General features: G+C 40.3%; 1 protein-coding gene across 1 annotated transcript in view; it reads right to left on the bottom strand.

Annotated features, from left to right (window-relative positions):
- sema6bb (sema domain, transmembrane domain (TM), and cytoplasmic domain, (semaphorin) 6Bb) overlaps window positions 1-24,411 on the bottom strand; it is a 242,666-nt gene that overhangs the window by 54,781 nt on the left and 163,474 nt on the right. Inside the window, 8 exon segments of the mRNA XM_036141318.1 lie at window positions 2,040-2,104; window positions 2,106-2,181; window positions 6,538-6,717; window positions 9,446-9,595; window positions 11,645-11,776; window positions 21,414-21,631; window positions 22,318-22,406; window positions 22,934-23,053. Coding sequence (XP_035997211.1) covers window positions 2,040-2,104; window positions 2,106-2,181; window positions 6,538-6,717; window positions 9,446-9,595; window positions 11,645-11,776; window positions 21,414-21,631; window positions 22,318-22,406; window positions 22,934-23,053 — 1,030 coding nt within the window.

Genomic DNA, 24,411 nt, shown 5'->3' on the forward strand with positions numbered 1-24,411 from the left:
TATCACATTTATGCATTTGTATCTGTGTAACGATGAGTGAAATTGGCCATAAGAAAAAAAAGCTGTCAAAATAGTCCGAGGATATCTTTAAATTGTTGTTTTGCATCGTGACTATACTTCACAATTTGAGCATAGTGGTAAAAAACGAATGATCAAACTTTGATTATCATTTAAAAAAAAAAACAACTATCAGACCAGTGGGGGATCCTTTATAGGTCAGTAGTGAAGTCATGCCAGAAGGTGGTAGTAATGCCATCATTTATCACACTTCAAAATGGGCTGAATATAGTCAGTAATTCTCCAAGAACAAAGGAAAGATGTTTTTTCTTTAAAGAATTGTATGTTTTCAACACATGATCTAAGTTTAATGACAAGAGTACCAGAAAACAATATTTGCCAACAGTGCAGAATGCCGTGGTGCAGGAGTTCCCAAAGTGCGGGTCGGGACACCACAGAGGGTTGTGAGATGATTTGTTGTTTATGTGTTAAAAAGATTTAGTATTTCCTTATTTGTGAAACCGATAGAGTACAACTTTGCTCAATAACCGCCATTTTAACAGAGGAGGGAAGCTGCACTTTTTTGTAAGTGCATTATGAATTGTCCTGTTACTTAAATGTCATTTACAAAAAAACTTGCCTTGTAAGAGTTCTTCTGAAAATGCTTTATTTTTGTAATTTTATGGCTTTATTCTCTTTGTTCTCTTTATTTGGGAACCTCTGCTGTAGTGGGCCTAATCAAATATGTCATTGTTTACAAAAAATGCAAAATATATATATATAAAAAAGAAAAATCATTGTTAGCTATGCTCAATCCACTGTAACACAGGCCAATATTTATTTAGAATACAATGTTCCCCCCCCCGACATGATTTTCATCTCTTCGGACTAGCGTTGCATTGCAGTAACGGAAAGTCCCAAATATACATACGTACAGCGGAAATGTGTGTGTAAAGTCATTTTTAATGTTGGGATTTTGTAATTTATGAAAGATTCCCCCATCTCCCATGCCCCCTCTCTGATTGTGTATAAACCGTAATGCCAGTGTTGACTTGCGCCGCAGCAGAAGGAAGTTAGTGTGTGTCGGGGAATTATTGGGACGTGCTGCTTTCAGACAGCTGTGACTGAGCTCAGGATTTCCTAGGAAAACACCTGGACCTGAATTATTACCGCGCTGTTTGATTTATTTATGATCATTTGCACGAAACATTAAACCACCCAGGAAGACGAACAGAAAGTATTTAAATGTAAACTGGAAGGGCTGTTAATCTCCTCAGCGCAATTGTGCACCACAAGTGGGAATTTTAGTTGTCGTTTCAGTATGGGGCGACCGGAGGCTATTAAATCAGCTTCATGTTACATCGTAGCGTTATGCCAAAATATAAAACCGCGTTTATCTCTGGAGCAGGCAATATCTCAGGGCTATCCCTATAATGGTGTCATAGGTGCCTTAACCATGACAAACTTTACATTAAAATTTTTGCTTCTTTTTTGACAGTTTATAAATTCTTAGTAAATAGACCAACATGAAATCAATTAAGCTGAAAAGGGCCTACAAGATAAGACTGCAGCTATATACATCAAAATAAGCTATTTATAAAATTCTCCAATAATATATGAATATATAATTGGTTAGTTGTTGTTTGTCATCAGTCATCCAGAACTTGTCCTACAAGCAGTTCTGTACTCAAACCTACGTATTCCCTCTGATAAAAACAGGCCTTGTATGTCTTAAAGGCCAGAAAACTAAAAGCTTTCATTGGATAGTTTACGATCCTACAGGCTCGGCCATTGAAACGGGACTCGATTCAGTTTTAAGCTACAATTAGCCGTTCTGACTTTTATCAAGACCAGAGATCGTTTCAAGCTGACCTGCCCTCTTACCGCAGCAGAGCTCAGATCTGCCGCAGCTGACAGAGCTCTGCTTTTCACCCAGCTTTAAAGACAAACGTTAGATGGGCTCTCCAAGGTCACCAAATGTCTTTTTACTACCCCGCTGCCCATTTATGGTATGGTTTGTGTTTTAAGCTGTGCAGACTTACTTCATGCAGCGGGAGTAGAGCTGGCATCGGGCCACCGGCACTCTGACCACACAGGAGGGAAAAGCCGAGAAGCAGCGTGTGGCTCGCCCGGTCCAGAGTGAGGGACAACAGCTGCCTGGCTTGCGTAGAGTCCTCGGCACACCTGCATCACAGAAACAGGCAGGAACGCACCAAAACAAAACGAAAAAAAAAAAGAATTTGCATTAGGCAATTTCAATCATCGGCACGCCACTGCACATTATACCCCTGACCTCGATCTGAGTGCAACCACAGGAAGGAAACACCTCTCCTGACTCGGTGTGAAACACAAACAAACAAAAAGTGCCCTATAAATAAAAAAAACAGAACAAGAGCGAGAGCGACGAAAGCCCGATGTTAAAACGCCGACCCAAATTTGCGGAGCTGATTGTGGAACTTCAACGGGTGGACTGGCCTTCAAAAGCAGCAGCCAGGATCCAAATCGCCTCTAATTGGCACTTAGAGCCACAAGAGCTGGCAACAACCTGCCTTCGTGCCGCAGACATACCCCATATTATGCACGTGTGCACCCGTGCATTAGTTACATCTAGACGCTTTATGGTAATAAGATTGCGGATGGCCCACAGTCATTAAGAAGAATATATCATTCTGCTAAGGCCAAGCTGTGAGTCATTCTTCACAGCCAGCATCATGAAATGCAGGGAAATGAAGAGCGAGAGCTCTGGAGAGAGGAGAAAGAGTGAATAAGCCTTGAGAAAAGAGCATTAAAGAAGCAAGATCAGGGAAGGGAAGTAAACAGGAGGAGATGCATGATGTGCTACGGCTCATAGGCCTGTTTCACAGCAGACGTTCACAGAAGGCTGCAGTACACCTAAAATATGTTCTTTCTTTGAAATGAAACTAGCGCCTGAGACGGTTCTGCTAGTTCAAGTAAATGTGTCATTATTATGTGTCGTCGTGTGTCATTAAACCTGTCCGTTTTGGAAAACAGCGTCCCAAAGGTTTTAGCTTCTGTCTGTGAAAACATTGCTAATTGTAATTTTTTGGTCTAATCTGGGGTTTATCACTTTAAGTTTTTTTTTTTTTTTAGAAACGCACAGAGAAATCAACTTTTGACTGGAAGGGGATGATTTGAGCCAATGAGACGACTTTAGCAGAGCAATACCTGGAATACTAGGAGTTGCTTCTTTTTATATATCCTTTTGGCTGTCAACTTCATAAATACTGATTTTAGAAGCATTGGAAGCTTCCTGTGTTTTGAAAAAACACAGGAAGACTGACATTCACTGTTGGTGATGCTAACGTTGCTAAGTGCTAATATAAGATGCGGAAAACATTTTAGGATAACTATCACCTCAAATCATTTTAAAAAAACAAAACAGTAAAATATGATGATTGTTCTGTCATACAGGGACATCTCCCTGGAAGGATATGAAAAATATTTTGACCACAGTCAGAAATGGCTCAAATCAATATTAGCAGGTCACAGCATTACAAAAATCAGAGATGAGAAATCAGCAACAAATCTCTAGGGTTTTCCTTTCTTGTTTGTTTTTGATGCACAGGTTCGGGTGAAGAAGGCCTGGAGCCTCTGTCTTCTGATTAGCCGGATGCCTGCTGCGATAGCTGGACTGTCAGCGACCTCCCGGTGAGCTCGCCAGCCACGCCAAATTATTCCTAACGCACTGGCTCCAGCGCTCACCAGCTTGTTCATCACACCGTCCCCCTCATTTCACTTGCAATCACTGTCCCTCATTTTTGCGGCAGAAATAGCTCGACATAGGCTCAAGCAGAAGGGAAGAGACTCAAAGAAAAACAATAGTCTGTGTTTAGACAGTCAACTGAAAAAAAAATGAACACTTGGCTTTCACTTATCGTTAAAGAAAACTGCACTATATATTCACAGGCCCAATTAGCGCAGCAGAAATTGTTCAGAAACGCTTACTTTCTTTTTAAATGCCTCTAATTATCCTCAGTGAATGATAATCAAAAGCTTCCTGCATTCCCCCCCCCCACACACACACACACAAACACAAACTGCTGTCATCCACCATGTGGAACGCCGCACATTTAAGCAAAGAACAAAACGCAAAAAGGAGTGAAAAGGCAATGCATCCAGTGTTCATTACGTAATGATCTACATCGAGTGAAGCCTCAAAGCTGTGTGCCTCGTGTAAAATGCTAATTACAGGAGCACAAGACACCCTGTTTAATCCAATCTTTTGTTGGGATGCAGATAAGGAATAGGATTAAATTCAGACTCAAGGTAGGAGGGGGGTCGACCTTCCTGGCAATAACTCTGGTCATGATCGAGGATGATTGGATTTTCACCTTTCTTTCATTATTTTCTAATGTTTGCCCATAACACTTTGTCTCAACCTCATTAAAGGACAGTCAGATTTCATGATAATGATTATTAGGCTCTCATTTAAGTCACATCTAATTATCCTATTTCTCTTTCTTGCATGTTATTGGATTGTCTTAGACACTGCATAGTGATTTGTACCTTGGTGGGCGCATTCAAATGAACACATTTATTAGTTTCATATTTTAGATGAAGCTTAAACTTTATTTTAGCTGAGAACCTCAAACCGAGCACAATTTAGCAATCTCTTAAGGAGTAACTTTGACAACTTCATGCACAAAAAAAAAAAAAGAAACCAAAAATGATCTCTTTTAAAGAAAGACTGGCGGTTTGCTGTCAGGCTGTTACAAAATGATTATAAATGTTTAGACGTTGTGACATATTTTACTTTCCTCACTACTGACTTTATTTTATCTTTGTTTCGACATGAGTACTTGCTCTTCAGATGGGCTTGAGCACAAATGAAATCAAAATAGTTTGAAAGCAGAGCACCAACTTTGAACTGATTTAAAAATGAGCGCTTTTTCCACCAAACCAGTTCCCGTGCTGGAAGTTTGAGTTCCTTGTGTGAACTCTGGCTTTAATCAGGAGTTGGAGACAGGCTCATGGGAACAACAGCTAATCAAAACATTTAGCGAGCACCGTGTTTAAAACGTCAGGGTTTAGTTCAGTGTTTGATTTGTCTAATTTAAAAATAAACATTTGTAAAGATTGAGCTTCCACAATAATAAAATGTGACATTAGCACCAGAAGAACACAAACCAAGTGTCTTTTGTCTTCCTGTAGTGTTTTTTTTTTATATCTCATCCATGCTAGAGTTTAAGTAGGCCAAAGTGCTTCTTACAGCTAACATCACAGATGATTATATTCCGCTAAATCCACAAACCCCACCTCTAACTCAGTTTTTTAGCGCTGAGAACGTGGATGACAGATCAGCTGATAAGGATTGTGAGGCGTTCACAAGCACCACATGTTGTCTATTAATTTTGAATTATTCTAGTGATCATGAGGGTGTCTTTTAGCAGTGATATTCGGATAAATAATATGATTTGTTTAGTTTAACTGTTTCCATGTATCACGATCTTTCAGAAAAACACAGACTAAAACAGGGGGAGGATCAAGCAATATTTGAATGACACGTTTATGATGAAGTAATGATGAGGCTCCAGCTTGGGAACCACCGGATAAGAACTTTGTTCCAGATCACTTTAGCTTTCTACCTCTGAAGTTTGAGGTAGTTTTTGTGTGAATGTGCACAGCTTTGTTTTAGTTTAGCCTCAGCTAACGTGCTAGTTTCATTTGCTCAAATGCCTTCTCCTAATTCCTGGGAATTGTTTGGAAAGTGCCTCAAACTAATGATCTGCAGCCAATAAAATCCTCCTATGACATATTGACGCTTTTTGATTTAGCGAGTAATACACAAGTGAAAATAGGATGAGGTAGGATATTTAAATAAGAGGTGTATGTGAATAGTTTTCCCATTTTCTGAATCCACTTTTCTTTCTCACATGCCTAAATACTTTTTAACCACATTCTTTAATTTCAGCTTGAGATTCATTGGGAAACTGGGTGGTATCCACAGAATCCACTGATTTCCTGCGTCACGGGCCCTGACTTTTTCCAGTCAAACAGGTCGCTCTAACAATAACACTCTGGCATGTTTGGTTGTGCTATTTTTAATAATTGTAAAGTATTTTTTCTTGTGTGGTAAACGTGCCCTTACTTGATGGCTTATTTTTGTTTTGTATTTTTACCCTTGCGTGTATCTACAAGCTTCCATTCATGTCTCACTTTGCTGCTGGTACACCTGAAATTCCCTACCGAGGGGCAATAAAGGTTATTTCTGTTCTATTATTGTTGTTAAAGAGGAACTAGACTCAAACGCTCTTTTTAATACCACTTAGGTCTTTAAAAATTAAGCCAGTGACAGCACAAAAGGTGTCGCTATCTAAAAGCAAATAGCATTTTATCTGAAGACTAATCACTAACATAAGGTGCTGTTAATTATAGCTTTTAAAGAGAAATCCGAATTGTCCAAAAATTGGTAATGGCAGGTGAAAGTTATACAAAAACAAGGATTTTAAATCAGTGCAAAACTCTGATTCATCACAAATGACAGCCACCAAGCTGTTGTGTAATGTTCTTTGGTCTTACTTGTCAGGGTTAAATCCTTCCAGCTCCTCCAGAAAGATGTTGCTGCTGGTCACCGTGTTGTCTTGGTTTGGCATGATGAGAAACTTGAGGATGGTTCCTCTGCTTGACCCGAGGAAGAGGACGGTGCGGTTTCTATACGGCCCAGCCTCTGTATCCACCACTATCTTATTCAGCTGGTACCTAAACCACAGGAGAGAGACAGAGTGCTGCATTACTGCTACTGACAGAGGCAGCCCATCTGGGACCCTCCATCTATGACAGCTAAAAGCACTGTCAAGAAACTTGAAGTCAGCCTCCGATTTAGGTGCATTAAAACAGATTGGATAATTGCAGACTTGTGAGGTGAAATCAAAATATGCCATTTCTCTTGAATAACCCGAAAATAAAGTGAAATACACAAGCAGATTATCAAATTTGTATAAAAAAGTGATTATACCAGACATTTCAGTTATTAATATCAGTCAAGTGAAGGGGTTTGAAAAGAAACAATATCAGAGTCCAGTGGAGCTGCACACAGTCCTGACTGTGTGAGTGAATGGATGAAAATAGGAGCCATGTTGTGCAGAGTTCAGAATATTCTCGGTACGGCCAGTCCCCTTAATTCCCTGGTGGTTGATGGACAGGGGGACTGCATGCATTAGATAACGAGGGCAGAAAGACCACAACAAGTATTCATTAATCTAAATAACACTATGGCTCAGTGGTGCCCAGAGTTAGTCCTCAAAGGCTGTTGTCCTGTATGTTTTAAATGTTTCCCTGATTAAATACACCTGTATCAAATGGATAGTTCATTACCAAGCCCCAGCAGAGATCGATGACATGCTGGGGAGGTAGTTCAGCCATTGGAATCAGCAGTGATGTAGCAGGAACAAATCTAGGGCCCTGTTTACATGACAAGCCATTGAAAATGGGATTGTTTTTGTGTTTCTGTTAATGCATCTAGATGACATCTTTATCGACGTGCTATTTCAACCACTCACACCGAAGCCAACCCGTGGCGCTAATGAGAGCGACGCAGGAAAAAACAAAACTTGCCAAATCCGGTCGGGAGAAAGGCGAGAACATGGTTTCCACCAACAAAAGCCTTCAGAGGCGTTCTCTGATGTTCTTTTAATGAAACAATATTAGGTAGATTGGTCAACACGGAAGAAATAGCAGCATCAATGTTAACGTTTGCTTCCTCGATGCGAGCCGCCATTGCTATCTGAATCAAAACAGTCTCACGTCACGGTCGCTTCTCCACTACGTCACATCTATGAAACTCCAGCCCTGCGTCCTGATTGGCTGGACAATAAAATTGGTTGAAGAAATCACTCTCTATGGGAGATGTCCCAGATGGATGTGAGTGAAGCTAGGCGGAACGAAATTCATCTGGCTCGTCAGGTCAGACATATGCAAAATCCACCTTTTCCCCATTTTGTTGTGTACTTGGAGTCTATAGGAATCCAGAAAATTTTAATTTAGTGTCTCTAGTAGGAGCTGCGTATATATCTTTATATCCTGTTTGGCACTTATTTTTCAAAGCGGTACGTTTTCTCTATTATATATATATATATATATATATATATATATATATATATATATATATATATATATATATATATATATATATTGGAGCACTAATTTCTCTTTTTATAACTAAGTAGGCTGACAGGAAAAACGGTTTGAAAGAGGGGGGAATGGATGCGGTAAAGGACCAAAGGCTGGAATTGAACCTTGGCTAGCCACATCAAGGACGAATGCCTCCTTATATAAGCCCTCCGACTTCCGGTTTATCAATTTCACAAATCCGCCATTGTGTCGTTTTCAGGAAAAATATGCACCATTGCTGTGTACACGAACAGTATAAACACAACAAAACCTTACTGTTATCACCAAATAACATTACCATGTGCATAGGGTTTAAAAGATTAGCGGCTAGAGTTTGACACAGCTACTGTAGCTGCTTCTTACTATTATAAGCTTTAAAAGTAAACCAGAACAAAAGTTCAGATAGCTAAATTTTTATGATATAGCTCATTCATGTTACATTGTGCATTAATCTCCGTATGTTGGAAGATCAGTCCCTCCGGACATTTTTTTAGAATACCAAACAAAAATGTATCAATCATCACCGAATAAATTAATATAGAGGAGAAACAGGACCCTAAAAAGGAAAATTGTAAAAAAAAGTCTGAATGGTAAACTTTAGAGCTATAAAACTCAGACCAAACTACCGCAAAAAAAAACAAGTCAAAGTTTAGGTAAAATGTGGAATGGCTAATACTTGGAGAAACAAGATCTGTGAAGCTTTATTATCATGGTGATGAAGATGAACATAGTCCAATTATGTGTCAGGTTAAAGAATAAGACCGAAGAAGCTTGGTTAATTGTGTGTTTAAGGTTTTTGAACATACACACACAGCTTCAAACAAGTCTGACTGAGGTGGGTATGTCAATCCAAAGTTAACTGGACAATGCTTCGAAGACAAATGACTCGTGACCAAAAAGCAAATCATATGGTTTTGCAGAGATGGTAATACAATATTTCACACATGACCTAAACCTAGCTGCTAAAGAATAGGTTAAGGACAGAAAAGACAGATAAATTAAATATAAGTATATAGGAAAAATGTAGTACCAATGTAGTAAATGTCTGGGAAAACCTCACAAAGCAGGAAATAGACCCTTTTGTGATTTCCATTACCTACAGATTTTTAGATATAATAGCTTGTGGGTAGTTGTGTTTAATCCGGTTATATTAATAACCAGTTAGTAATGTTTTTTTTTTTATTTTATCTTATTGCATATCTAATTTCCTGAAAAATTACCAACATATTACTGAGTTAAAGTTGTTGTTTTTTTTCTCGAATTTTTGTTTGATTTTCTGGGAGATAGGAAGCAAGACAGTCACACCAGCTTTTCTCACCTGACCATGGTTCTGACAATCCAAGGTCTTTGTCCGAGTGATGGAACGGCTTCATCCATCAGAGGGTGTGTCTTGACGAAGTTCAGCATCTCATCCGGGAACGAGTTGGAGGAATTAAACTTGGATCCTTGAACAGCACAGCCACCAGGTCTGGGGACAACAAGATGGAGCACATCAAAAAGAGTGGAGCGAAATTATCTGACAACATCATGCCACTCATGCCTCCATAATGATATATTATTAAAAAGACAGTCTAGACTGTCGGAGTGACTCATCTTCATACAGCAATTCTTTTGCAACAGCAGTATTATAGGAAAAACCTTTACAAAAAAGAGATTTTCCAACTTTCTCCAAAATGAGTCACCTTTCAGTTATTAAAAAAAACAACATAAAAAATGTCTTCATAAATTAGAGGAAACTTTAGTCATGTAATAAATGTCTCCCTGTGAAAATACCAGACGTGCTACAGTGATTTGCAAAAGTATTTATGTGTCTTGATTAGGACTGGGCAATATATCAAGATAAAAAAATGTTTTTCAAAATAAATATTACATGGCATTATATTGTATTGCATTATATTAAGATAGTTTATGTTACGGTATAATTATACTTTGACCTATTCCAGTAGATTATTTTTCAGCCGTTTCTCATATTTATCTACAACTGTTTGGTAAAAATGTGCTTGACAGACATTTGGGATAAAGGTTTGATTCAGAGATGCCTTTTTATAATGTCTTTATGAAAAAAAACATATTTAAATAAATATTGTACATCAGCATTCAGCCTAAAATTGTAAAGACATAATTTTCGGTCCATATTGCCCAGCCCTAACCTTGATCCCTTTCACATTTAGTTTATTACAACCACAAACTTCAGCATTTTTTTTTACAGGGATTTTAGTGACCTGCAAAAGAAAAAAAAAATAGTGCAAAATTGTTATGTGGAAGAAAAACAAAACATAAAAATGTTCTTGTACGTTTAGGGTCATTTAGGTTGGAAAACCGTGTCTTAGCAGTTGTGGCAAAATCTTTCTGTTTTCAGATGATGGATGGAAAAGTGCTCTGTTAGATGGTCAGAGCTTATAATATTGGTTTCTAACCTAACCCTGCTTTTAACTTCTCCACAGCTTTCCCGTTGATCCGTCTGCTGTGTTGCTTTTTCTTCATGAGGCTTTTTATTTGTCGAAGTTCAGGGATAACTTCACAGAACAGCTGTACAGATTAAAGTACAAAAAGGCTAAATATCCATTCACGTTGCACTATTTTTAGTTTAAATCGCAATAATGCATTGCTTTCCTTTCTCTTCATAGTGATACAATACTTGTGTCCGTCTATCACATATAATCCCAATACTATATATTGGAATTTGTTGTTTGCAAGGGGATATCATGCAATATCCACGTTTTTAGCACTTAAATGCAATTTTGTTGCGTACTTGGAGTATCCAGGAAAGCAGAAAAGTTTAATTTAGTCTGCCGCAGTGTTGTGTAGATATCTTTATATTCTTTTAGAGTCATATTTTTCAATCCATTCAGTTTTCTCTATTCTTTCTTATGTTTTTTCAACAATTACATTGCAATATTTCCTGTAGAGCTGCGAAACAAGGTCATAGACTTCCGGCTTATCAATTTTGCCATTTTCATTTTTTGCTGCGATGTTGTAGTGCAAGCGCTGAAGGATGCCAAAGTCACAAGTATATATGTGAAAATGTTTGGTTGTTTGGTGTATAACCCACACAATTCATTACATTGTCTGCCATCATGCTAGAAAAATAGCTGAATGGGGTGGAGTGAAAGGCTCTGCGACCTGGAGGGGGCCGTGGTGTGAAATGCCTTGTTTGCATTTAAAGAGACAGCACCAAAATGAGTTGCTCTCAGACACACCTCAGAACAGGGGTAAAAGAGGAGCTGTGGGGTGATAATAACGATGAATTCAGACCAGAGCATTGCAGTTCCACTTTATATAGACCACAAGTGAATGGTTTAAACGTGAAAAGAAAAAAACGTAGAAGCATGATATGTCCACTTTAATGTGAAAAACTGTTCAGTATGTACGAACACTTTTGCAAAGCTCTGTTAACCGCCTTTCATAAAAAAGCTACTTTCTGCAGCAGCATCACATTTCCATTGTCTCCCCCCAGCCCGTTGATAACAATCTGAAAACACAGGTGCATGCATTGAGCGCTGCCATCTGGCTTCACCTTGGCTTTGGGATGAGTTCATCTGGAACAGGCGTCCAAATAGACTCTGGAGATTTCTGCTCCTTAAACCTTCCATCAAACACGGCAGCCAGCTGCTCCATGTCAAAGGCGCACACAGCCGAACCCGGTATGCTGCAGAGAAGGAGATGGGATGGTGAGACAGAGGCAGATAAAGCACTTTGAGCTGACACAAAATGACTGTCAGCCCAATGTCAAGCAGGCTCTACTCCCCAACAAGGATAGAGAGAAAAAGTGACAGAAAAAAGAAAGATATGGTGGATTATACCCACACTAAAAAAGTGATGGTAAAACTAAACTCAGATGTACAAACTGTAAAAGAACTGGAGCCCATCTAACATGACAAATTACATTTAGGCTTTTTTCTTCTCTTTGGAGCTAATAGTGGAGCACAGAGGAAATTACGACTGATACAGGCCGAGAATAAAGAAAAGAGAGACACTATCAGTTCTGGGCCACAGTATATAGATGTGCAGCTCACAGAATAGCTATTTTAGGCCAGAGGAAAGATCCTGACGGAAATTCCTGGAGTATAAAGCAACAATAGGAAATGAGTCACTCAAAATTCAGTTCCCCGCAAAAAGGAGGCGGTAAAGATTCTCGTAAAGGAAATGAACCCACAAAAACATTCCATTAAAAGGCCCGTTGCACCTCAGAGGCCGTTGAACCGCTCATGAACCCGGCTGCTCCGAGCTGTGCATCTGCTCAGAGAAGTGTCCAGTGGACCCCCCCGTGCAAACAAACACGAAGCGACACAACCAAAATCAGAGTCTCTGTATGCTACATTTGTGTGTTTTAGCTGGAGATGGAGAGAAGAGAGCGCTGCCCGGATGAGATAAGACACGAGTTTAAAGAAACAAACCACGCTCGCTGCTCCACTCTGTTCTGAAAGTGTTCTCATCAATGAGAAACAGTGGACATGCAGGGAAGGCTTCAAACTACTTTAGAAATATACACAGAGACTGAAACACTTGTTATCCGGCGCTACGTGAGTTCCAGCTGTTTATTTCTTTTTCTGACTTTTTCTTTCAAAATAAATGTCCAGCTGTTGATTTGAGTGCCTCCTGGATTATGTTCTGGACTGAGAGGCGTTTCCAGAGAGCAAAGTTTGTGGGCTGGATTTTTTTTGGCTGCAGCTGGGATCCGTCTTCTCCTGATGGGGTCAAGTTATCATCCCTCCGTACTCATCATATCCAGGCATTTCCAGGCAGCAATACAACCCCGGGTCTGGCAGGGGCAGCAGGGCAGCAGTCGGACAGTGCTGTGAAAAAGTACCCCTCCCCCTCATTTGGGTATATATTTATTTTAGATTCATTCTGATTTGCTTGTTTGTCCCCCTGTAAAGTTTCAAAACTAAAATTATGTTATAAAATAGTGAGGAGATTTAATACAAAAAGCAAATCATCATCATATAGACTGGTGGTATGGAGCGCTTTGTGGAGAGGCCTCATCAAAGTCTGGACATAAACCTCACTGAGATGCCGTGGCCTCAAACAGGTTGTCTACTCTTGGAAATTACCCAACATGGCTGAATTAAAACAATCTATGAAAAAAGAGCAAATTAAACTTCCCTCATGAAACTGTAAACGTACTTATTGATTGGCTACAGTTGTTTCCTGGGGCGGCAGCAGCTTGTTGTTGCCCCCAACTAGTTGTTTAGGGGCAAATTACTTTTTCACATTGCTTCAGTTTGGTTTGGATCACCTTTTTCCTGTAATAAATAAAATAACTATTTTGAAACATGCATTTCTTTTTAGTATTTACTCAGGTTATCTTTGATATATACATTTACGTGATGGTCTGAAAGACTTAATTGTGACAAAAAGTAAAACGGAAAAAGCCTTATTTTTTTTCACAGCACTTTATATGTGGATGAGCAAGCTCCTCAAAAAGACTGAAAGCACCAGATGTTATCTGTGACAAGTTTGCCAGGGCTGCCAGCCTTCTCTACCCTCACCTAGCTCTCCAACCTCCCGTCACTCTGCTTGCAGGTCACTGGGTTTGCCCCATATATGACGCTGAATCTAAGGGAAGAAAGCCAAAAGGCCTCGAGCTGTTTTTCTCGCAGAAGTGTCTTTTATTATTCTCATTTCCGCCAGAAGTTTCTCTCACTTGCGCTACGCTGTCATGTTTTAGATTCCTGCTTATATTTCCCTTCAGTCAGTTCTTTGTATATTTTATTTTTCCCAGTAGTTCTTCATTGTTTTTTTTGTTTAAGTTTTGCAGACCGGATACCGTTTGGTGGAAATAAGCAGCCTTATTGTTTAAAAACTCCCCTGACAGGATGAAATTATTCGTCTGATCAGTCGGATGATGGGGTTGTAGAGTTAAGCGGAAAAAGATGCGGGAAAAAATGGCAGTCAGGAGATCTTTAATCTAATCCTTTAATTACAGGGTGCAGCCACAAATTTTCCATAATAAAATTAAAATAAAGATTTGCAATTATCTCAGAGAAGGGTACATAATAATTTCTACAGAAATGTTCCTAAAAAAGTTCAAATTAGACTACCACAGTGGATCACACACACTGTATTCTTCAACAAATAATGTTCATTAGAATAAATAATTTGGCCACTAGGGAAAACTGAACTTTGAAATGTGCTGACTGCCAACCTTTATTGTAATAAACCTAGATGCAGGGCGCGCTCAAGGTTGTGTGGGGGCCTATACAGGATTGCATTCAGGGCCCCACTTCCAGCAAAGATCATGACAATCATTACAGACTCGAAAGCGTCGGTGTGCGGAGGTGCCAAGTTTTAGGCTTTGTTCACAAGGCCATCACAGTAAAAAAGACATTTTTCTCTGTGATTTACTTACAAACAGCGAAAGAGTGAAAGCAATGAGATCCCAGCTCAGACACAAGCTGCAAAACGATTAAGTTGGCTTTAAAATATGAGTTATAATTTAACTTTCAGATTGAAAAGCTTTTCTTTAGCATGTTAACTACTGGTACTTTTTTTTGGGCTTCGCTGAAGAGGGCCTAAGGAATGGTGTGGGTAGACGGCCAAGAGACAAGAAGAGAATGACGACCGGGAGCCAGGCTGGACAATTCTTAGGGACAAATGGGTTAAATGTTAGATCTGCTTTGTTGCTGTTGTTTTGTTTAGTTTTTTCGTTTTTATTTTGGAGGGGAGGGGGGGGGGCAGTGCAGCACTAATAATTGCTTTTTTAGTGTCAACAGATTTACTTTCACAAGTGGAGCTTTGCTGTTTTCGCTATAGCACTCCAGTGTACCGCTGGTGCTTTTATAAAACTATCCTGTGCAAATTTAACAACTTTTAAACCATCAGGGACCTGGGGGCCCCAACGAAGGCTGATGTTGATGAGAAATATTTCCATAAAAACATGTATTTCTCATGAGGCATGGGTTTCCAGTCAGACACATGGAGCGTTATTCTCCCCATGCCAGTTTCTCTAACTCTATCTTGTGACCTTATTATGTATTCCTTTGCCTAGTCTGCTTGCGGGCCCAGAGGGGGTCTATTCTGCACATCTGTGCAACCTCCCCAGCATCGCATTCTTCATGGCATCATAAACCTGTTCTCCTGCTCCCCGTCGCTTCTGTGGCTTTTTTTTTTTTTTTTTTTTTTTTTTAACCAGAGGGACATCCTGCTGTCACACAGTATTCTCCACATGCAGAACAGGAGACGGCAAACTGCTTTCGGGATGCACAAGATTTCATTTACAAGGTGAGGGAAATTATACGGCTCTATTAAACCCGAAGAGCCCCGCGTCAGTCAGCGCCAATGACATTTCCAACTGGCAGAAGAAAAAAAAGCATCAGATAAGGAGGAGAAAACTTATTTGCTTTGCCGCTCTTATAGTCGTAATCTCGATGGTATACTTTTGGGGGAAAAAAAGGACAAAAAAAAAAATTCCACGGATGCAGCTGGTTTGTGGTGGGGAAATAACCCTTAGAGAGTGTGGGCACAGGAGGAGATGAGCTTCCTCAGAATGTCAAGGGGGAAACAATAAATCCTCGACTTCATTTCGTCGGTCCTATACCACAGTGCAGCCTGTTGTGTGTTGCGGTGGGCCAAGAGGTAGGAGTGAACAGCTATTGCCTTCCTCCAAGGTCCTGCTTTCATGCTGCTTCCACTACACTCTGCCAGCCAAGGCAATTTGTCTGGCAAGCACTTTGCCAGTGTGCCGCAGCGGGCCACAAGGTGACGATGGGAGTTTTGCAACCTATCTCACAGGTTTTCTCTGATGATTCCAGCCCGTTTCGTTCCACCTTACATATCCATACCTTACAAGAACCTGCATTTCTCACTGCCATGGCTGGGAGTTATTTAAAGCAGGACCCGGGGGCAGGATACCCAGGCAGAGGTTGGCTTCTCTGTGTGTTCAGCTGGTCCTCCTCTCCTCTGCGCGGAGATGCAAAAGCTTTTATCTGGGAAAATGTGCTTATTTGTGTATGAGTCTGCATATGCGAGGCATCCATCTGACTCAGTGGGTAGCGGCCCACCCTCTCACAGCGTATTCTTCCAAACACGCAGATAAGATGCAGCTGATGAAACAGTTTCAGGTCTCAGGGAGTGGGAGGCACACGTGTTGTCCATTACTGACTTCCTTGTCCTTGGATTTCTCATCTTCCTTTCTGTCCCTCTTTTACAGATCAACACCTCCTCTACTTTTGCTTTTGAACTATTTTTCTCTTTCTTCCTCTAATGTCAGTCAGAAACATGCAAAACACTCGCTGGTAAATGATGCAACTGAAGATGTTAAATGCATATATCCCACCAAATGTATGCTTGACAACCTAGCAAAGTTAAGTAGGCTTAATTTTTTTTTTTTTTGTGAAATACTGGTGGCACTATTATTGACAACTCTGCTGTTAATACTTTGTACAACCCTTACTTGCCATTAGGACAATGCTTACTTCTTACCATTTCTTCTGTAATATTTCACAATGTTGGAGGACGTGGAGAGAGGAATCTGCTACTGTGTTTGCAAAATGTCTCAAGTTACCCTCCAGGTTTTCTTTAGGATTTGTGCCTAAAGCCTATGGCAGCCATGGAAAAAGGGTGATTTCACTGACTTATTGTGTGGGTTTAGTTGAACGTTTTGGATCATGTGTAATTTAATGACAGAGATCCTCTGATTTCTATTTAATATATCCTGGTGTTTTAGGAGTTCATGATGCTTAGTACTCTAAAAAGGTCCGTAAGCACTTTGGAAGAAGTACTGGCCCACAGCATTATAGATCGTCCACTACACTTAACAGTGGGCATGGGAGGATTTTTTTCCATACATTAAAAGGTAAATAGCCACATTATATGCTTATAACAAAAGGATCAAAAACCTTTTGATCATGATAAAATAAAATTATAGACACCAAACGTCCATCCTGATTTGATGGTCCTTTTTGAGCCTGAAAAAAACCCAGAACCGGGCGCGATAAACAGATACTGTCTAAACAGACGTGGTGCCATCTACCAGCAGTACCGCATAACTATCAGAACGCCATTTAGCAACTAATAAATCACTATTGATAATAATGCTGGACCGAGCCTGACCCTCTGAAATGCCTCGCGGTAAAGCGGCAGCTCGGCGTGATCGAAGACCAACCGTTATTAATTAAATAAACCAATCTACAGAGATAAAGCTGTAAAGTTAGAAGCAATCAATCAATTGATCTATTTGTAATGTTTGTACTTCAGACTGTAGAGGCTAAAAAGTGCATTGCTATTACTATTATCACAGTATAAATCAGAACATTTAATCACGTCAATCAACTCTGCAGTCACATCTGCGCTATTGGCAGCTTTAGCTTCTGCTTTAGTGAACACCAACGTTCATACTGTATACCCAGGGCTAGTTCAGTCTTATCCCTCTTGGAATCATATTTTTTTGTGTTTCTTGATCTTGGACCTTTCTGCATTCTTTACACAGTTTGCTGTAAGATGCTAATAGCTGTTAGCTCCTTCCTGGTTTATCCTCTGTGGCACATGCGCACTACAGTTTTCATTATAGATAAATAGAAGGGCTTTATTTATTAAACTGAGCAAAATCATAGCGTAAAATGCCAAAATAATACCCAATATGCCAGCAGGACGTGATAATATTTCTTAAAAACTTTGTATGCAACTGGCGTATACATTTTAAAAATGTCAAATAATGTGGCTATGCATCTTTAATTCTTTGCTTCATACTAAACCTACAGTGAATGTTTGTTGCCAAAATGCTTCATCTCCTAACCCTGATACGCTGCTGTGTATCAGGCTATAGTTTTAATGCAGGTATAGGGCCGGATGCGACAACAAAACCCCCATATTCTGTTCCTATCCATTTAAAACTGAAGCATAAACAAACTTGATCACTCCCAAAATCAGGACGTCGCTGACTTTTTTGGACAAGTTGAAAAGTTCAGCAGCTCTACATGCCGACACGCCATAGTCCACCTATGTGGACCACTGCTACAGAATCAACTTCACTGTGACTCAAAACATTACAGCAATGACCCATTTTCTGATGATTTGCTGTGCAGATGGTTCGCTCGCCTAAGGAGGCTGGAGGCCTCAGACTGATAAGGAAATTCAATGCATCCCTAACAGCCTGAGTGATTCGGCCATTAACTGACCCCTATGGGAGTTTCATAGAGCAATTAAATATCATTGCTCCATGGTTGGTTGATTTATCCTTTTAATAAATAAAAGAATAAATCAACGGTGATGTCCCATAAAAGTTTAGTACCAGCCTGGTCACGGCACATCATAACAGCGTGAATTTCACCCCATTGTTTCCAGTATAAAACAACCACTATATTGACAAGCATGCTTAATAGACCTCACAAGACTTGATGTACTACAAAATCCCGTTTATTTTCTCATAGTTAGACCCAAGTAACAGGTGGTTTTTTTGAGGTCCAATCATACCTGGTCAGGCAGAAAACCGTGCAACAGCAAATCTGGTCTCATCTGACCACAACACATGGTTCCAGCAAAGGGTTATGAAGAGCTTCAACTCCACATCCTCACCTTTGTGATGGAAGGACAGAGAATGCTTCCCCCCCCCCTCTACCACAGTTCCCAAACACAATCTGAAATGAAATGTTTTTTTTTTTGCTTATCCGAATATACCTCTTTGCTGTATAGTTCTCCAACAGTGAGCTCTGGAGGCTTGGGAAAGGGTTTCTTTTTTTTTTTTTTTTTTTTTTTTTAATCTCCCTTACCATCGTCCTCATTGTAGACTATAGCAATGTAAATATTGTGCCTGCTTCTGCTTTTTGGCCAGTGGCCCAAATATCTATATATTTTTGTCCGAGGTGAAACAAAACTAACCTGACAACAGCCAGCTGTATGTATCGCTCCGCCTAGCTCCACTCACATACATCTGGGACCTCGCCATAGGCATTGCCTTTACTGAAGGCTGGGCCTTATCAAAACTCCTTGCATATGATTGGATAAGCCACTTGTCTGTCATCTTTATCAACGTGCTATTTCAACCAGTCACACCGAAGCTAACCCGTGACGCTGATGAGCCGTTCTCTGATGTTCTTTTAATGAAACAATATCAGGTAGATTGGACAACACGGAAGAAATAGCAGCATCAATGCTAACGCTTGCTTCCTCGATGCGAGCCGCCATTGTTGTTGGAATCTCACGGTGGCTTCTCCACTACGTCACATCCATGAAACACCCGCCCTGCGTCCTGATTGGCCAGACCAAAAATTTGGTTGGGGAAATCATTTTCAATGAGCCGTGTCCCAGATGTATGTGAGTGGAGCTAGGCGGAGCGATACATACAGCTGGCTGTTGTCAGGTTAAAACAAAACACCATAGATTACAATTTTAAACTCCCAAGCAAACATTTGAGATTTGATATTAAGATTAGCATGACAGCATACAGTATTAGGTGCTTTGGGTAAGTGGTGCGTCCTCAAAAATGGATGACCAGGAGATTACCATGTTGAGAAAGACTCGGGGGGGAAGGGAAAATGAATACTGAAAACAAAGCAGTGACTCTACATGGATAAATTAATTCATCTGTGTACATTAGTGCTGCTGTAATCAAAACATCGCCCTGTATTTAGATCGTTCGAAGCATTTAAACCTATAAGGTGCACACACATAATACTGTCAGATTCCTTGTTTACTCTACTGTTCAGTTCCCTGGTTTTCTGCTTCTATTGTGCTTGAGCCTTCAAATCCCCCTCGGTCTCCATGTTACACCATGTGTGGCTTAAATCACTCTATACCCGACCCCTCCGCTCTCACCCCCTCTGCACCTTCACACGGCCACTTGGATTTTTCCCAAACTCGGTTTTGTCCGTAGGAAGGCTCGCCGTTTTCAGCTTCACAGAAGAAGGAACAAACAGCAGTGGTTCACTGAATGCGGCTACATGGGGGGGGGGGTCTGCCTTGGTCTCTGTTTGAAGGAGGCTCAAACGGGTTTTTATTCATGTGGATCCAGCTGTTCTCTTGAAGATGTTTTTCATCACTATTGTTTGTGTGTGCGCATGTGTGTGTGATTTCAGTCACTAATTATATCCATTTCTACATAAACAATGAGCTACCAAAATTTGGGTTATTATGAGACAGAATGTTCTCACTGGTTTTTACTGTTTATCAACCTGATTTGTGACTCCAATCAAGAGGCCGGTCAAACAAAGCTCTCTGGAATAGGGAGTGGTCCCACTCCCCGTTGTTAACGTCTATCAGTTTTTAAATAAAATTTGCTAACCCTAACCTGGTGCTAATTTAGCTGCAAACAAGGCCTTAGCAGTTTAAAATGTCAGTCAGATAGAAATTGCATCACCAAAACCATACATTTTTCCAGGAAGGGAAAATAATGTATTGCCTTTAAATTTTAATTCCTGCTTTAACCAAAGTTATATGTTTTTTTTTTTTTTTTTAAACTGGATATATATCAATAGGAACAATGACAGATATAATCAGCAGATCTGATTCTCACCAGAAAGAATGGCAAATGTGGCGATACAAGACACACAGGAGACCATTTTGCAAAGAGGCAACACAAAGATAATTATACATCACTGTATCCCTGAACAGGTTTTTTATTGCTCATTTCCGTGTCCATTAAAATGAGAATTAGGCCTCCTGTGAAACAAAATAGGACCCTACATTGAGCATACATTGCAGATGATGCTGCTTTCGTGGCACAGAAACCCCGTTATACTGAGACAACCCTAACTATACTATGTAGACTAGTCAAGCCTGAACTGTACCATTCTATGGACTGGTTAAAACCTAGTTTTTAATTTGTGAAAACCCTTATTGACAAAACAAAACAAAAATAGCAGAGCCGTGATTCTTACTATTTAACAAATATTACGAAAATCTCAGTGCACCTTGCAGAATATGGAGGTGCATAAAAACTGCCCCTGCATGATTAGAATACATTGCTGAAGAGACACAAGATATGAAAAAAATGAATCATGTGTTAATAGGAATGCTTCAAGTTATGAAAAATATGAGAGCATAAAAGTAATATAAAAGCAATTTTAGAATAAACAGAAAATATTTGTATTGAATTAGCAAGAAAACACACCCAAAAGCTTGAAAGACTGCTGAGATGTTGAAACATATGAATAAGATCAGCAGCAGCACATTGTCAAAGTAACTATAAATCTTTGGGGGAAAAAAACACTATTATGGTCATAAGATAAGAGCTTTATCTAATATATTTTAAATATCTTCTTGCCTGAGCAGTTAAGTAGGGGAAGAAACTGAGCACATGTCTGAAAAGAGAAGAGGCACGTGTGTGTGTGTGTGTGCTTGTGTGGTACCTGTTCGCCGGTGTGGAGAACACGCCGAGGATGATGTCCCTGCCGTGCATCCTGATGACTGGGCTGGTGGAGTGCAGCAGGTTGAAATAGAAGTGGGAATCTCCAGGTATGGAGCAGTTGAGCCGCGCCTTAAGGAACGACGTCCACTGCTTCTCCAGGACACGCTGCGAGCCGCCCTGATCCCGTTTGCAGACGCGGGCAACGCGCGACACCACCACCTGTGAACGGCAGGCCGCAGCGGGCTTTATGATAGGAGTTGACACTAATGATGAGCGGAGGAAGTTTGGGTTTTATCTACCAAAGGGAGATATTAAAAAGCTCTTTTCAGCTGCACCGTGACGAGTCATTTGCATGCTATTTGCAATGTGATAACCCGGTTTTGACAGATCATTGTTTATAATGCTAAAGTCGGCATCAATTATTCATGAAAATGTCAGGGAATCTCAAAGTTGCTTCTTTGAACACACAATAGCAATGCTGTTTAAGCATCCATTTACTCTGTCTCTGTAAACATGTCAACGCCAGAAAGCTGCTGCAAACACTTCTCTCAAAATGTGAATCGCTAATTAATTAGTAATTCCTGTTTTAAAGAAATAAATAATCTCAACAAAGATGCAGGATCAGCTAAGAAAATAGAAAACAAACCATTAAATTAAAGCCTCTCTCAGGTATTTTGTCAAATATGGGTATAAATGGGTAAAATAACAAAAGGTCATTGTGGCTGTGAATAAAACAGTAGTGCTGGTTTAGAATCTACTTACCATGTTTGTTTTTTTAAATGAATACATATATTACCCTAATATCCTTTTTAAAAGGATGCACTGACAGGACAGGCTGCCTCCTCTGCATGGAAAATTTCACAAGCAGGAGGGGAATTAGATCTCCATCCGGTTCACTTTTATACCTTTTCCAAGTAGTTGAACTCCATGGCTATCTCTCTGAAGAAGAAGTAGATGTGAGGTCCCCACTCCACGGCGCTCACAAAGTACGGCTCTGTGTTGGTGCAGAGAGAGAACACATGGCCTGTTCATGGGAACGTCCGCATCCAAAACATCTCCACTTGTGAACGCAGCGTAAATTCCCACAACACTAGAGTAACATGAGGGCAGGGGCACAGAGGCACAAGCCAGGCCTAATTTCATTACACGCTGAAAGGGGATTTCACAGCAAATAATAAGAGAATTGTGTCTCACTGGCATTTCTGAGAAATGACTTTCATGCTGATTTTGGTAATAGTTCATCCTGGGCTTCCTACAACACGTATCAGCGGCAAACACGGAACATGACGCGGATGTTTTCTGTAACCGGCCATCAGCCTGCTGAGTCAAACCTCCGCTGCTGACGCATGCACCAGTCCGCAATGCAACGTGGACACGCGTTCAGAGCCAATCCGACTCTGGCGGCAGCGTGATTGTGAACGTGGGAGACACTGCAGCGGCGGAGCGGTAACGCTTAAGAGCGCAAACACACGAGCAACACCAGGACGAGCACGCACATTCACACAAGGTGTCTGCTGGTACCTCTGAACCACTTGGAGTCGTGCTTGATGGTGCGCAGAGCGGGGCTGTCCCCGAGGCTACGATATATCACCGCATCAATGGCCAAGAAGTCTGTAACCGTGGCTGTAAACAGATTCCCCTCTGAAACACACAAACATACAGACACTGGTGAGCTGCACAGTCTCATAAAGCGACTGCATACAGTATATACAGGAAAATTAGAAAGCGGATAGACCCCCAGCCCACTCTGAAAAACACTTCTTTCAGGTTTGGTTTTTTTCAGCTTCTTCTTTTCTTTCTTTCTTTGGGTGTTTTGTGCTCATCCTCATTGGAAAAGTCTCATTTGTTTTGTACAATGTTTAGGTTTGAGTACAAACAGGCCTTTTGTAAAACCTTCAACATGCATCTCTTGAGTTTTCATGGCACATTTTAATTTCATAAGGTACGTTAAATTTGGTGCCAGACATTTATATTGTGGCGTTAAAAATCGCTCTACACTCAATCAGTGAAATATCCTCTTTGAAACTTGTTGCTCTACCATCAGGATGAATCTATCCCTGTGGAGGTGAGTTGGAGAGGCATGATTCTAATGAAGCTATGTACTTTTTCCAATTTCAATATGCCAACCGTAGATAAAATCTCTGCTTTAACTCAATTTAGGTACCACTCAGTCTTTGTCAGAACAGTATGTGCTACTGGGTAAAGTCATCTTTTAGTCAATCCAAAGCCCTATTTGGTACCGGTTCATCGCTTCCAATGTCCGGTTCATTACTGCAAACAAACCGTTTTATATCCATCTACTCAAACATAATGTACACCATGGTGAGGTCTTCAAAAAGAGTATGGTAGCAGCCTATGAGTCTGATCTGGGGTTTAAAGGGCACTGAAAAGTATTTGAAATCAGCTATTCCACTGAATGGTAAATAGTTTACAGATGGAGGACATTTCAAACAGGTCTGACCGAGTTCACCATGAAAGCAGACTGCAAGATGCTAATATAAGTCGTCAAAAAGCCCTGCAATGACCTACAGCAGGCTGCTTCTACTGCTGATGGGAAAGATCATAATTGCTAGAAAAGGACTGCACACATTTAGCTTTCATAGGCTGCAAAGCAGAAACTGTTGCTCTCTATTAAAAATATGAAAGCCAGACTGAAGAGAGAGGAAATACGTCTAGTACCAAGGCCACAAGTTCTGCGGTAATGATTCTAAAAGTTAATTATTTAGACACCAAAACAAAGGACTTTTTGTGAAAACTCTTCCTACGTTTACTTTTAAATTTAGCCATTGTTTTCTGTATCTCTTTTTTTCATCTCCTCAGCTGTTCAGACAGCCTGCAGGATCGATGGTGTTTTAGCAAAAAACGACTTTCATTGCAGTACCTGGGATTATGTTAAAGATTTAAACCATGACTTTTCTATATATCAATAGCTGACACCGATTTAGTAATATGTTAGTACCTCAAATAGTTTAAAATACAGCACACTCAGTTGTTTTCTA

Source organism: Fundulus heteroclitus, chromosome 9, assembly GCF_011125445.2.
Source record: "Fundulus heteroclitus isolate FHET01 chromosome 9, MU-UCD_Fhet_4.1, whole genome shotgun sequence".
NCBI classification, from domain to species: domain Eukaryota; kingdom Metazoa; phylum Chordata; class Actinopteri; order Cyprinodontiformes; family Fundulidae; genus Fundulus; species Fundulus heteroclitus.